General features: G+C 44.0%; 1 protein-coding gene across 4 annotated transcripts in view; it reads right to left on the reverse strand.

Annotated features, from left to right (window-relative positions):
• The window catches only part of CKAP5 (cytoskeleton associated protein 5), an 81,721-nt gene that overhangs the window by 55,502 nt on the left and 10,535 nt on the right, over positions 1-15,684 (reverse strand). For all 4 annotated transcript variants that reach the window (XM_014602225.3, XM_059722824.1, XM_059722825.1 and 1 more), the window contains exons 2-8: positions 10,901-10,992; positions 10,111-10,304; positions 6,590-6,796; positions 5,084-5,255; positions 2,662-2,794; positions 2,204-2,307; positions 1,721-1,834 (exon numbers count right to left, since the gene is read on the reverse strand). In XM_014602225.3, coding sequence (XP_014457711.1) covers positions 1,721-1,834; positions 2,204-2,307; positions 2,662-2,794; positions 5,084-5,255; positions 6,590-6,796; positions 10,111-10,304; positions 10,901-10,957 — 981 coding nt within the window. In that variant the 5' untranslated portion in view covers positions 10,958-10,992. The remainder of the gene's footprint in view (positions 1-1,720; positions 1,835-2,203; positions 2,308-2,661; positions 2,795-5,083; positions 5,256-6,589; positions 6,797-10,110; positions 10,305-10,900; positions 10,993-15,684) is intronic.

Raw genomic sequence — 15,684 nt, forward strand, 5'->3', positions numbered from 1 at the left:
ATGTCCAATCTAAATCTGCTCTCTGCTAGCTTGTGGCCATTGTTTCTTGTAACCCCCGGGGGCGCCTTGGTGAATAAATACTCACCAATTCCCTTCTGTGCCCCCGTGATGAACTTATAGGCAGCCACAAGGTCGCCTCTCAACCTTCTCTTGCAGAGGCTGAAAAGGTCCAGTTTCTCTAGTCTCTCCTCATAGGGCTTGGTCTGCAGGCCCTTGACCATACGAGTTGCCCTTCTCTGGACCCTCTCCAGGTTATCCGCATCCTTCTTGAAGTGTGGCGCCTAGAATTGCACGCAGTACTCCAACTGCGGTCTGACCAGCGCCCTATTGAGGGGAAGTATCACCTCCCTGGACCTATTCGTCATGCATCTGCTGATGCACGATAAAGTGCCACTGGCTTTTCTGATGGCTTCGTCACGCTGCCGGCTCATGTTCATCTTGGAGTCCACTAGGACTCCAAGATCCCTTTCCACCTCTGTGTCACCCAGCAGGTCATTCCCTAGGCTGTAGGTGTGCTGGACATTTTTCCTCCCTAGGTGCAGCACTTTGCATTTCTCCTTGTTGAACTGCATCCTCTTGTTTTCTCCCCACTTGTCCAACCTATCCAGGTCTGCCTGCAGCTGTTCCCTGCCCTCCGGCGTGTCCACTTCTCCCCATAGCTTTGTGTCATCTGCAAACTTGGACAGAGTACATTTGACTCCCTCGTCCAAGTCACTGATGAAGACATTAAAGAGTATCGGTCCAAGGACTGAGCCCTGCGGGACCCCACTGCCCACACCCTTCCAGGTCGAGACCGACCCATCCACCACGACTCTCTGGGTGCGACCCTCCAGCCAATTCGCCACCCACCGGACTGTGTAGTCATCCAAGTCACAGCCTCTTAACTTGTTCACCAGTATGGGGTGGGATACCGTATCGAAGGCCTTCCTGAAGTCTAAGTATACGACATCCGCCCCACCTCCTGTGTCCAGGCGTTTTGTAACCTGGTCATAGAAGAAGACTAGATTGGTCAGGCACGATCTGCCTGCCACAAACCCGTGCTGGTTTCCCCTCAGCATAATTTGCCCTGCTGGGCTCTCACAAATGTGAGCCTTGATAATTTTTTCAAAGACTTTACCAAGGATGGAGGTGAGACTGACTGGCCTATAGTTGCCCGGGTCCTCCTTCCTCCCCTTCTTGAAAATGGGGACCACGTTAGCCCTTTTCCAGTCCTCTGGGACTTGGCCCGTGCGCCACGAGTGTTCGAATATTCCCGCCAGTGGCTCTGCAATGATGTCGACCAGTGCCTTCAGTACTCTCGGATGGAGCTCATCCAGGCCTGCTGACTTAAAGGCATCCAGTTCTTCCAAGTGACTCTGCACCACCTCAGGATCTACGTATGGAAGTCTGGCGCCTTGCTGCTGCCTCTCTACAACCCCAGTGAGAGACTTGTCGTGCCCCTCACTTAGGAACACTGAGGCAAAGAACTTGTTGAGGAGTTCAGCCTTGTCCCCCCTGTCTGTCACCAAAAAAGCCAAAATAACTTAAATACCCAAAGGGTCTCATCAGTCCAAGATGTAATGCTGAAAGTAACTTGCATATACATAGTATTAGGAATGGGACTTCTGTTCAAGAAAACAGTGCTCAACAGTGCCTTTTCAGATGTGAGGTATAGTCTTCTGGAATTAAGGAGTTCACTGACAGAACAACGGCCTACTATATGCAGTGCAGAGATATTTACCTTTTTAAGAACTCTAACCAAGTCTGCATAGTCTCCTGCTTCCAGTTTGGGATTCTTCACCAAAATTTCAACAGCTTCTAGGGCTTCTTTCCTCTCTTGCCACTTTTTGGCTTCCTGCAAGACAATGCTTCCACATTTGCATACAGCACAGACATTTAGCAGCTCCAGGAAAATTTGTTTCAAGACAGTTCAACTTTGACCCAAGAAATTCAACAATTTTTAATGTCTTCATCTATTCTAAGCTTAGAGGTTGCAACAAAATGTTGGAGTGTACATTTCAGTTTTCATCTTGCTTTCTTGAACTTATATCCATTTTGCTGACAGATTAAAGGGCTGATATTTTGCAAACCATCTCCCTACTACTGTTTCTGTAGCATTACTCCATTCTGCAGGAGATAAGTTAGTCTTAAACACCATCAGCCCACATCTTTTTGGTATGGGATCTCAACACGACTTACTAGGAGCAGTTAAAGCTGTACTCACTATTTTGTCATAAAAGTCTTTGGGAAGTTTGGAAAGAATTTCCACGGCTTCCAGAAGCTCATATGCATCCACCTGTGGGACCACCTCGTCCCCATCATCTCCTCCTGCAGATGGAGGACAGGTTAACAGACAGGCATGAGAAGAGAGACTTGGGTAATTCTTAAATATCGCCATATTCTACTTACTCAAGGACGGCAACAAAAGTGGAATATGGATGGTAGCAAAATCTGCTACTCCAGAAGTAGGAAGCTTTTTCAGTTACTATCTTCTCCACCAGCTGTCATTTCAGAAGGCCTGGTGTGCTCTACACATCTTCATATCAGTTTAAATTAAAAGCACCTTTTTCACCTGTTCTATTTCATCATTAGTCTTGTAATAATAATAATAATAATAATAATAATAATAATAATAATAATAATGTTGTATTCCCAACTGAAGATTGAGATCAAATACATTACCTCCATCTGCATCACCTCCAGCTGCCTGCTGCTGCTCAAACTTTGCTTTCAGCTCTTGCTGAGAACGTAAAAATCGAGTCTGTTTGGGAGCTGCTGGTTGTACTTTGACCCATTCTTCCTCTAGCTCTTTTAGCTGTAGAAAGTCACAAGGCATCACTAATATAATATGTATTCCAGCCAAGCAAAACATTACTAAAGGCAGTATGGTTCCTCCTTAGTCGATAGGAATGCTTTTAAACTTGTCTGGATGGGGTATCCTTGCAATAGTTCACATACAATGGTATTATATTAAACTACAATATTTGTTCTGCTACTGTGGTGTTGGCTAGAGGTAGTCTTCCACCAGCAGCACAATACGTTTACTATTTAATCAAGTGTGCGCGTTACATAGAATAATACCAGATAGCAGTGAATTTTTACACTATCTGGCTAGAATGATTGGAACTGGTCATTTCTGGCTTATGTGAAGGGGTTACAGTCTAGATTTCTCTTAAAAAAAAAATGATTGAGAGTATAGGACAGTTTCACATTTCTACTATACATATAATGAGGGCAACAAGTTTACAGGATAAGGAGGGTTGGGCTAGGCCAGCGGTTCCCAAACTGTGGTGCACTTACCACCAGTGGTATGCAGACAACCTGTCAGTGGTATGTGTTAAACAGATTTATTATAAATTACTGTATATGACAAAAAATTGCTGGTGGTACTTAAGGTTGAACTGAAAAAATTGCTGGTGGTATTTAAGGTTGTATCATTTTAAACTGCTGGTGCACAGTCTGTCAGAATTTGGGAACTGCTAGACTAGGCCAATTCTGATGCAAGACATTTACCAACTACCTAGTTCAGACTTGTCCAACATAAAGCCCACGGGCGCCACACGACCCTCCAAGCTGTTTTCCGAGGCCCGAGGTACTGCGACAGGAAACTAAAGTAAACACTGTACTTCCATTTCGGGGGGTGGGGGTGATGTGATACCGCTTCCTGCAAGGTCTTTGAATATGGCTCGCCAGCCCACTGGGTAATAAAAAGTTCATGATCCAGCCCCACATTCAAAAAGGTTGGACATCCCTGACCTAGTTGCACAAAGGATGACAAATACTTTCACAAAGAAGGAATCACCATCCTTTTTATTTTGACTCATAGAAAGTCTTTCCTGAGTCCAACTAGAATGCTGAACCTCAGTTTCCATTTGTAAAGCTACAGAAGCTTAAGAAACTATTTTATAGAAGACAATGCTTGGAAGTTTTTGGCCAATAGTAAAAGTTTCTGTCATATTGAATGTAATAGCTTGAATGTTTGTAATAGTTGCCCATTAGCCAGTTTAGGAAGAAGACAAGATTCATCTTCTTATCTAGGCCATTGTTTTGGTCTATGTGCGGAAGGTCCTGACTTTGCTCAAAGTCTTAACTCTTTAATTTTATCTTTAGAGGCCTTTAACAAAGTTAACCTAAAAATGACCCTTAAGCAAACATCCCACATTCCGAGAAATCAAAACCTAGGAGCCTTTTAAAAGATTGGAAAGAAAGGAAATTCCTCAAAGTAATTAAATGATCAACAAAAGAAACTGAACCCAGCAGAAATCCGTTGAGTAAGATTTGAGCCCAAATTTGGGAGTAGTGACAGGTTTGGGTAGGAGGGGCCCAAGACAGCAACTCACTCAATAAAAACTGTAACCTACTGTTCCAGTTTGGAGGTAACCTCACTTGCAGAACAACGAAGGAAGAATCGCAAGTGTAGGCCAGATCAGACTGATCACCTGAACCACCCTCTCCGTGAACACAAATCTCTTAGTTCACGCTGAAGCTGCGGAGCACCCGAAAGGGACTGAAGGAAGGGGACTTAGTCCTATCAGTATTGAGGCCAGCCCATTGAACCGTATTACTGAGGGCAACCCATTAAATTCTACTATTGAGGAATGAAACCATATCTAAGTGTTTGGCTTCTCGGAATTCTAGGATTGTAAGTATATTATGAAAATAATAGTATTGATTCAAATTTAACTTTGAGTTGTAATTGTTTGGGAAGGAAGTACATTTGGAGCATTGTTTCTGATATATGTAGTTATTGTGTTCTTAATGTTTGTGGTATTTCTTAAAGCTAAGCAGTGTTATATGTGTAGCAGAGAATTTTAAAATAAAATTGTGTTGTATGAATTAAGTGTGTAATCATTGTGAAATCGTGCAAGTAGCTAAAAATTTCCCCAGCCAGTGCATCAAACGAATCAGTAAATTGTGTGGGATTTTCTCTATTCCATAACCCACTAGATACAGTTTCCTGCAAGCCAAAAAGGCACAAGAGAGATTTAAGCGAAAATACCCCATCTGGCATATAATAAGGAGGTTGGTGAAGCATTTTAAAACACAGAAAATGTTTGAACCAATGGTTCATTCATATCTTACTCAGATACTACCAACAGCATACCTGGACAGAATTTATGTTCTGTAGCGGGGGTCTCAGAGCATCTCTTATCCAACGATAGATCTCCACAGCAAGGAGTTTGGCTTCATCTCGAACAGCCTTCTCTCGAGACTCAAAAAGTTTTGGCAGTACTTTTATTATTGGCTTTAGTGAGATTATTTTTGAGCCAAATTCACTGAAAAATAAAAATATGAAGGTGGGTCAATGCTGAAGTGTAAAGTCCAGAAGACTCGCTCACAAAAAGTGTCATCAACTTAATATCTTGGCACAGCTGGGGCTCTAGACAGAGCTACCTGTATAGCTGATGCCTTTCATAAACCAAGTCAAGTACTAAATTTTGTCACACTGTGCACTATTATGAAGTTGTTCTGTATTTACTGCCATCATTTAGTAGTCTGAAGCTGTAGTTACGATGTCTGAGACTTAAAAAACACCCACCCTATCACACTTATTTGCCTCCCAAACCCAGATCTGGATGATAAAACCAGGTATTTAAACTGCTTCAAAGCCCTTAATCCAAAGACTAAAGCTTGTGACCTATTTCTTTTTTTTTTTTAAATCATGCTAGAATCTCCTTTGACTATCCTGGGAGGTAAACTGCAGTTAAAGCATGTGTCATTTTCTTACTTGTTGAACCAGATAATTAGCGAGCCAGGGTCATCTCACCGAAACCAGGTGGCTCAGAAACCAGCAGGTGCAATTTTTGTTTAGCTTTCCAAGAGTTATGAGATACAAGTCTTCCCATAAAATTGGTTTTAAGAAACAGTAAAAGGAGAAAGGCTGCAGTCTTGAATTAAGGCAAGTTAACTTACATTTTTCCGGATACGGTCTCCTGATGAGCCCTGATATAACAAACTTTGGCACCTAGCAAGTTACACCGGGGCAGTAGGGGAGGCTGGGACCAGCAATGGACTGGCCCCAGCAGCCTTACCTGGGGTTCTGAGGGCCTTCCGGGGCTGGAGCCGCAGTAATCCTGCCAGGCAAAGCCTTGCTAGCAGCCACAGCACAGGTCCGGGCAGCCCGGCTTCACTCCCCGCCCCCCCGGGTTAAAAACAAAAAAAACCCCCAAACGAATAAAAAGAACCCAAAAAAACGACACCACAGGGAAAAAAAACCTAGGGCAGCTCACCCTTGCAGCGTGGAGAACACCTGACTGTGCAGTACGTGGCGCTGCCAACATGTTTGTGGCCCCATATACCTCATGGGCATGCTCATCTGGATGTGCCCCATAATGCCCAGAAATCTTATACTACTCAGTAAAGCATTTTCATTAAAACCAAAACGTGGCAAATCAGTTGCCAAGAGTAAAATTGACCCAGATACATGACCAGCAACTGGATAGACAACACTTACATCTGACTATCCTCCACAGCAGCTCTCAGGGCAATGTATATGAATTCACTAAAGTTACGTTAAAAAGATTCAGCAATACAGAATTCCATGAACCTCTCTAAAGGCTCATAATAAACCCTCATGCTTTTACAAAAGAGCAAGACAAAAAGACCTTACCTTAGCGCTTTCCTCAGAGTCTCTATACATGCTACTATGATCTTAGGGTTTTTGTTGTCCAGACCTTTGAGTAATTCTTCTTGGACTGGTTCCCCTTTCTCAATTTCTATATACATTAGACACATGTCTATGCCCAACTCCTTTGCTCTGGCTTTTGGCTGATTGAACACTTTATTTACAACTCCAGAAACCACTTCACCCGTTGTCCTGAAAGGAGATAAATTTTTACTTTCAAATAGTACAAGCACATAATTAGCTCTATCATCAGGGGAAATTTACACTTAGTAATGCCCAAGATCTGGGCAAGAACTTACTAAACCTCACTTCATAGAAGTTAAATCCTATTTAGGTCAACCACGGTGACATTACTGGACTCTGCACATACTGCTGACAAGCCCATGGGCACGCCTCACCACTCACCTTCTTTCATGAGCCTATTGTCCCTTTTATTTTTACATTGTAATCTAGTTGCAGGCACAAGGCATTATTTTAAACTCATAAATATTATTAACCCGCTGTTGTGGTTCAGTGGTGGAATCCACATCTGCCACACACGAGACCAGTGTTCAATTCCTGGACATACATAATGACTGCCATTGAGGCACTGAACATCCAGACTCAGCCTGGCCTTTGGTTTGTGTGTCAATGGTCTAAGGGTGCGATGGAAGGTCTGGGCATCCTCCACAGTCTTGCCTAGGCATATGCGTCAAAAGGTCTAGGTGACCTCTCATGCATACACCATTATTCAGAAGGATCGACAGTTGCCTACTAAGAAACACTATTATGCTAACCCTAGACTGTATTACCTCCCCAGGAGATGACATCTAAGAATTCAAGGCATCAAACCTTACGTTATTTTATAAGTACACTGCACAAAAACACAGACAGTACTTTTCACGTAAAAGAAGAAGATGCAGACCATCCCCAAGGCATTTGCAAGCTAAGCTTAGCACAATAAGACCTGACCCTAGGAAGATTGCATACTCTGCTATGGAACCGTTTGTTCTAAATTACCAGAACCATTTAAAGTTAGAAGCTGGGCATGGGACAGTATATTCTGCAAGATTTTTTTTAAAAAGTGAGTTCAAGGAGGGATTTAGAAGAAAGTTAAGGTGAATATGCTATTTCACAGAGGCAGGCTGTTATTCTACAGAAACCAGCCCTTAAATATAGTAGCCTGCTATCTTTTTAGATACTGACAAAGTATCATTACAATATATAGTATTTCCTCTTTTAAGGAATTAGAATTCATTACGCAGAGAAAAATATATAAAATATGGATTAAACTGCCATTTTTTTTATTGAATTATTGGCAAAGTGGATCTTGCTCAATAAACTCTACTATTAAACTATGAAAGCAGGCCGTTATAAAGATTGGGACAGCATTGCTACTAGCAATTCTGGATTGCTAAGGACAAACTATTCTAAAGATCCAAGAGTTAATTCAAAAATTGAAAAGATATGTCCATAACAGCCAGTACACATGCAATTCTGGTTGCATGGACTAACCATGCAATTCCCAGTCATTGGAATAAGAATGTAATCAACAATTTCTGGGGGCACTTTGTTAACCTACTGATTTAAGATTAGCCAATTCCTGTTGCTACATCCAGCAGAATAGGCTGACCTACTAGCTTGCTTATTTCATATTAAAAATCCAGGTATGCACATCTATGTTTTTTTCATGCTGTTCTGAGCAAATAAATTCTGAAAAATGACTCCCTTAACTGGTCATCTTTTCTTTCCTCCAGCCACATGTTACTTTCTCTGCAAGTTAACAGAACAAAGTCATTGGATTAAAAAGAAATCTCATTACATATCAAAGAGAAAAATAAAGTTTCACCTCAACCTCCACAGAAAAAGCATCTGTATCCCACACCACTATTCCTATATGTTCCTTATGAGACTAGCAAAATGTCCAAGTGATTTTCTCAGCCCTAGACATTCATAAAAAAAGTCTACTTCTCTTTTTTTCATAAAGAAATATCCTTTCATAGCAGGCACACAAGATCTTCAGTAGCACCCAAGAGAATTAACCAAAAAGTTGAGTTTTAGGAAGAGATGGTTGTACTACACTATATATTGGACAATAAAATTACTATAGAGACAATAAAAATAAAAATCCATTCAGATATTTGTCAGTCACAGTAACCCAAAAGAAGCTCTGTTTATTGCGAAAATGCATTTTAAAACAAAGTAATGTATAGTATTGGCACAAATACCTGGTAGACTATTAAGTACTACTGCAAGGCTTTGAAAGAAATTAGTTTCAGTCCCTATTTGAGTTAGAGGAATGAGACTTTCAAATGTCATTAGAAAGATTTTAACTTGTGAATTTCTTATAACACGAGAGGATTTAAAGCATCAAATCACTTAGTTTTACAGTAAATTAAGAACAGGAACTTTAACTTTTGCCATCCATTCTTCAACTCTTGTGTCTCACTTTTTCCCATTTCAGAATTTAACCAATTTGTATTAATAATATCAGAAGAGATTATGTCCAAAACCCTAAACGTAACAGCATCAGAACAGTCTAATAACTGACAGTACAGAGAACATACCAGCAGGAAAACTAACAGCCACCCACTAACAGTTTCTCTACATCAGAAAATAAATCCTCCTCAAATTAACAAAAGGGTAACATGTAGAAATGCTGTTAAGTGATGTCTGCCTGAGCTAACAGAGCCCTTCCTAAGTGGGGCACATTTACAGTGTTATTTGTAATAGTTTAAAGCAGGGGCACACTAATAAGAGATTTTTGGGGCGATACCAACGGCCAATTTTTAAGAAGCCATAATCGGCCAATATCGATCCGATTCTGATATGCAGCTGGGCAGCTTGGAGACTAGCACTGGGCTTCGGGGGTGTGCACGCGCACAGACTGAGGCCCCCTGCAGTGAGGGAGGGAGTAGGGCAGGGGCAGGCGCTGCTCAGCCTGGGCAGGGCAGAGGATGGAGCCGCAAACAGCCCATCTAGGGGGTGCGTGGGGGGGGGAGGCGGTGGTGGTGCAGTTTCTGCCCTGCATGCACCTCGGGAGGCCATGAGGGCCTTGTGCCCCCAGATCTGCATGGGGTGGGGCTTCCTACCAGGGGCTGGGCCAAGCTGCAGCCACCCCAAAATTCACTGTAGCCCTCTCATAGCCCCCTCCCAATGCCACATACCCCAAGCACAGCCCCTGGGGCCCCCCCCAAATCCTCCAGATGACCCACTCGCAGCTCTGTCCCAGCCCCACTCCCTCCCTCCCGGTCCTTGATCTCCCCCATGCCCCTTCCCTCCCCCCCGACCCCTTCCCCCACACCAGACTTACCAGCCAGATGCTGGTCTCCAAGCTGCCAGGCTGTACTCCTGGCCCCGTCCACGCTGCGGCTGTGTGCATGCACGGGGCATTTATTGGTCACGTTATCAGCCACATCAGGCAAAATGCCGATTTCCAATGTTTTCAATTTTCCCCTATATCGGTGCCGATCCGATATAGGACCAATGTATCAGTGCACCTCTAGTAAAAGGAAAAAGGGACTTACTTTCCTGCTACATGAGCATTTTCAACGTAGGCAAGTGCTGCTTCTAATCCTTTCAGTTGAGCCACTGCATTGGAGTCTGTCACAAATTTTTTTATCAGACCCAGGTACTTGGACCACTCAGGGCTTTTCTCATCATCTATTTTCTGGAAGAGCTTCAGAGCTTCTTCGTAGCCATTCAGTCTGGCTTTCCACAGCTAGGGAGGAAAAAAAAAAAGGAAATCATGCACAGAAGCACACTTAAATATGATAGTACATTTCCCCCTCCACCTCCCACCCCAAAAACCAAGAGTAAGCCACATTAATTCAAAACAGTAAAAGTTTATTTCTTCTCTACGGATTGAGACATTTACTCTACATCAGTCATCTCACGATCTCTCTCTGCAAGTCACTGGAAGCTGGATAATAAGACAATACACATCCACTGTTCTCTTGGTAAAGAATGATCACTAAGTGACTGTCAATTCTTTCCATCCCTCCTCACAGGTTTCCAGAAGCAGTTCAATTGTTGATAAGCTGATACAGACACATCTATTATATATGTGGAATATCACAAACGGATCTATTCAGATTAGGCCACCACATAATTTAAGTTCTGTTCAAGAAATACCACTTACTGTCTGGTTTCAATTTTCTGTTGAAGTAAAACTGGGGCAGCTTCAAAAAAGGACCCACCCAATGCAGGATTATCTGTATTCTACCAGTTTTTTGTGCTATTAGTAAATACAGAAGTAAAAAGGAATCATGCTCACTGAGTAAACAGAACAAGGCAAGAAAAATATCTCCTTCCTACCTTGTGTTCACACTTCTGGTCAATGGGCAGTTTCATCCATTCGCTATCGTCTCCCATTGTGCCTCAGATTCTTGTTATAATTACAATAGTACCTGAAGAAAGAAAAAGAAACAATTTACTGCAAAAAAAAAACAAGTTTTGTAATGTGCTAGTTCTAAATTATTCCTGCAACACAAATATAAATATAAAGATGTCCTGTAATTTTTAGCCAATGCAACAATCATCTATCATGCTAGCAGTTACAGATAGCTGCCCACCCTTAGGACAGAAGTAATTTCTTAGCCTTGGAATACTACTGAACAGAGTTAAAGATTATAAACCAGTGGTACTCAACCTTCTGCCCCTGTGGGCTGGAAGAACAGCATGGGGTTGAACTGTGAGCCAGTTTCTGCATGCAAGGTGAGTCTATGGCTGCAATCCAGCCATTCACTGACATGATCCTATGCACTGGTTATACAGCGCACACAGCCACATCATACAGCCCATAGGGCTCCCCACAGGTTCAGAAAGTTGGCAGGGGAACAGCAGTTAATCCAATCACCTTCCCTGCCACCAGGGCTGTCCCTAAGTGGGGGGGGGGGGGGGGGGGGTGAATTGGGGCAACCGCCCCAGGTCCTGCACTTTCAGGGGCCCCACAGGGCTGGGCAGAGCGGCTGCAGCAACTGTGCTGCTGCCAGCTTCACATCCGGCCATTCGACACGTTGTCATCGTGTCCCGCCCCCCCATCCTGCCACTGAATCAGGCCACTCGGACCCCACCCTCCCCATTGCTGCCAAATCCATTGCAGGCTTCCTTGTGTCCGAGGGCAGGGCCCTGCACAGGCTGATTTGCCCCAGGCCCTGCACCCTGCTCAAGTCATCTCTGCCTGCCACCAAATTACTGGACCTGTGAAGAGACCCACAGACTGGATGATATGACTTCACAGGTTAGAGCAGGGGTGGGCAAAATACGGCTCACAGGCTGAACACAGTCCACCAAGCACTGTGTGTTAGAGGTGGATGGGGCTGGCCCTGCATGCTGCCACCACCTGCGGCCGGGGACTGGGGCAGGAGCATGGGGAGCTGCAAGCTATGGGGCCGGGTGGGGCTGACCCCACTTGCTACCAGCACATGTATCTCCAGGGACTGGCATACTCCAGGGACTCCAAGGCCCCCTGTTTCCACACACACACACCCAACTCCACCCACCATACCCCCACCCTCCCACAGCCCCCACCTCAACCACATACCCCACACCCAAACCACACCCCCGTACTCCTGTGTGCACACATGATACAAGAGTAAGACTATTTTGAACTATTATGCAATTGCCTCTAGATACACTCAGCTAAGCAAACACACATAAAATCATTAGGGTTAGGGTTGGATGGGACCTCAGGAGGTCATCTCATCCAACCCCCTGCTCAAAGTCCTGAGCAGAGATGACCCAAGCAGGCTGCGGGGCACAGGGCAAATCAGCCTTTGTGGGGCCCCGCCCCTGTGCACCCCAGACGTGAAGAAGCCCACAACGGATTCAGCAGTATGGGGGCGGAGGCTGAACAGCTGGACACGAAGTCACCACACTCCACCCAGCTCCATGGGACCCCAGGCCATTACCCCGATTCACCCCACCCCTAAGGACAGCCCTGATCCTGAACAAATCAGGACAGAAGCATTTTTTAAACTAAAATTAAAATAAGTTATAGTAGATGTCTGATTTTTTTTTTAGTAGAGGTGCACCAATAGAGATTTTGGGGGCTGATACCAATGACCAAATGTTAACAAGCCATACTGGCTGATACCGATTCAATTTGCAGCCCTGCAACGTGGAGAGCAGAGTCTGGCTAGTAAGTCAGCTGTAGGAAGGGGGGGGGGGCAGCTCCTGCTGCTACATGCCCCGTGTGCAGATTTGGGGGTACAAGGCCAGGCTGCCAGGCTCTTCCCAGCTGTGGCTGGGCAGGGCTGCATTTGGTGCACTGCAGCAGCAGCATGGAGAGTGGGGGCTACGGCAAATTTTGGGGTGGCTGCAGCCTCCGCTCCCAGTGCCGCCACCACGTGCCCCAAGCGCAGCCCGGCCCAGTCCCCAGCCAGGAAGATCTCCACACAGCCCTGGCCCCAGGCTGAAGCCCCCCTGCCCCACGTGCAGATCTGGGGGCACCCCCCCATAACCTCCCAAGGTATGTGCAGTGGCAGGAGCCCCTCCCCCCTGCTCCCCGGATGGGCCGCAGTTCCATCTTGTGCCCCGCCCTGCCAGGCAGCACCTGCCCTAGCCCTACTCCATCCCCCACCCCAGAGGCCTCAAATCGCCCCCGCCCCCCTCAGCCACTTCCCTTCCCCCACAACAGCCTGCAGACAATCAGCCAGATCAGACAAAAAAGCCGATTGCCACCACTCAATTTTCCTCTGAGTTGAGTACCAGTGCTGATCCAATATGGGACTGATGTATTGGTGCACCTATTTTTTTTAGTATATGATTTGGGTTCTTTTCTAGTTTCAAGATGGCAGCACCCATCCGTCTCAAAAAGAATACTTCTGGGGCAAGGGGAGGGACTTCCGGTGGCAAAGGTTGGAGGCCAGAGGTGGGACTTCCAGTCCCAAGATAAGGACCAGGGGGTGGGGCACCCATCAAGGGGCAGGGCTGCCCTTCTGGCCCTCAACAGCTCACCAAAACTCATTAAGGCGCCCTCCAGCCAAAATAATTGCCCACACCTGGGTTAGGAGGTTGAATACCACTATTACAGACTATTGGTATTGCAATCAGTAAGGAATTAATCAGAGGAATTAAGTTTTAATCTAAAAGAGTTTCAGAAAGCTGGAAATAAAAACCATATAGAATTCAGCCTTATAAAGCACAGTAAACATCACAGCAAGTTTGGCTTTTTTTGAGAACAGGCAATTGCTCTTCCACACTAGAAAACAGGCTCTTTCCTGACAACTGTTTTCAGCAACAGGTGCCCTGACTCAGTGTTGAGTTATTTGCTAGTGTGAGGACAGCCATTTTAGCAACCTAAAGATTATAACTCAGAAACAAAGATTTTTTCATGCTACCAGTACAGCTTAGCTTTGTCACCAATTCAGAGGTACCCAGCACTAAGCCATCAGCCAGCAATAAACTTTATTTCCCTTAGGACCATAAATTCATATTAATTCAAGTTTCTTAAACCAAACACAAATGTTGATAGTTAAGTTATAAAAGACACAATCCAGACCCAATGCCAATCAATCAGACACACCACATGATTAATCTGACTGCAGAAAATGAGCAAAGAATGCTACTACAGGGGAACAAGAGATAAGTAGAGTGAAAACAGTATGGTGCAGTGAAGAGCTCCCTGCATTACAAATACAAACAAATGAAGCCAATCCAGGGATGATCTACTTGAAGTGGTCACAAGTAATCAAGAATAGCACTTAAGAGGTACAATCAGAAAGTACAGGTAACACTAAAAGGGCCAATCTCATCTGTACTACAAGTGCTTTACCAAGAGGTACAGTACGCTGTCCTACTATACCAAAGTTTTCTTAGGGAGCTTATATTGTAACAATGAATCTCTTTTACTGCATGGTTCATTCCACTCAGTACACCTCACCCATGGGAAAAACAAGTGGCAACAATATAAGTACAGATTTCCTAGTATTATTGTGTATGCATTAGGAGCTTTTACTAAGTCACAACAATCAGAATTGCACCTTACACACCCCTAATACACTGTAGCTACACCATCCACAGCATAAACAGCCTCACTCTTTTTTCGTTTAAGAAACCTATACCAGAAAGTTACTTTCATGCAACTCTCAAACAGGTCTCAGCATCTAAGGGTATGGCTAAACACTGTTCTCACCAAGGATGCATAAACCTGCTAATTTGCACACTGTCTCCACAGATAAGAGAGCCAGCATCAGACTTGCATGCTGAGCATGCAATGAAAATATCAAATATATTCTGAAGTGTTACTATGTAATTTGTCCTTCCCATTTTGCAAACATGGATGAGATGTGATTGTTTTCTTTTTTTTCCCCCAGAATCAGCAGTTACTGAAACAACACTAAAACATTTTTATGGTAGAAAGGAGAAAAGGTTATGGGACCAAAAATATACCCCATGAACTTCTTATACCTGATTCAGTTTTTAAAAGAAAGACCTAGTAAGAATTGAGGGCCATTCCCAACTTATTCTCAAATTCTAAGCACAAAGGAGAGAATAGGACCAGGCCGCTTGGGTTTATGTGGCTTTAAATTACATAACAAAAATTTAACCGTTAGGGCAAGTTAAACACATAGCAGTTGTGACTATAAGTGGATACTGTGCATATTTATACCAGGCTTAGTTTTACCTTGCTTGTCAGATTTGCCCATTAATACCAGACATCAATATCAACAAGAAAAGGTTACCTGCATCCAGAGTCAAAATTAACCCTTTGAAATTGGTTTTCAAAGGTACTACAGAATAAGTTTTGTTAAAGCAGCTCTGGCACCAGTATGTCAATCTATATTACAAGCATTTCATAATTGAACTTCCTCCTATCTATCTGACATTTTCTCTTCCAAAACTGAACTGTTCTTTTTTCTTCTTCCAAGCACTCATTGTTTGCTTTTGAGTCTATTCCTGGAAATGGGACACATCAAACACTATCTTTCAACAACCTCCCAATTAACATTCAAAGCATCCTCATTTTTCCTTCAAGTCACTGCACCCTATTTCACAATGCTCATGTATAAATGGATTTTTTGCACCCTTACTAGTAGTGGTGGGCATGCCATGGAGGGGCTGGAGGGAGGAAGATTTGTTTCCAGCCCCTCTAAATG

This window comes from Alligator mississippiensis, chromosome 2 (assembly GCF_030867095.1).
Source record: "Alligator mississippiensis isolate rAllMis1 chromosome 2, rAllMis1, whole genome shotgun sequence".
Lineage (NCBI taxonomy): Eukaryota > Metazoa > Chordata > Crocodylia > Alligatoridae > Alligator > Alligator mississippiensis.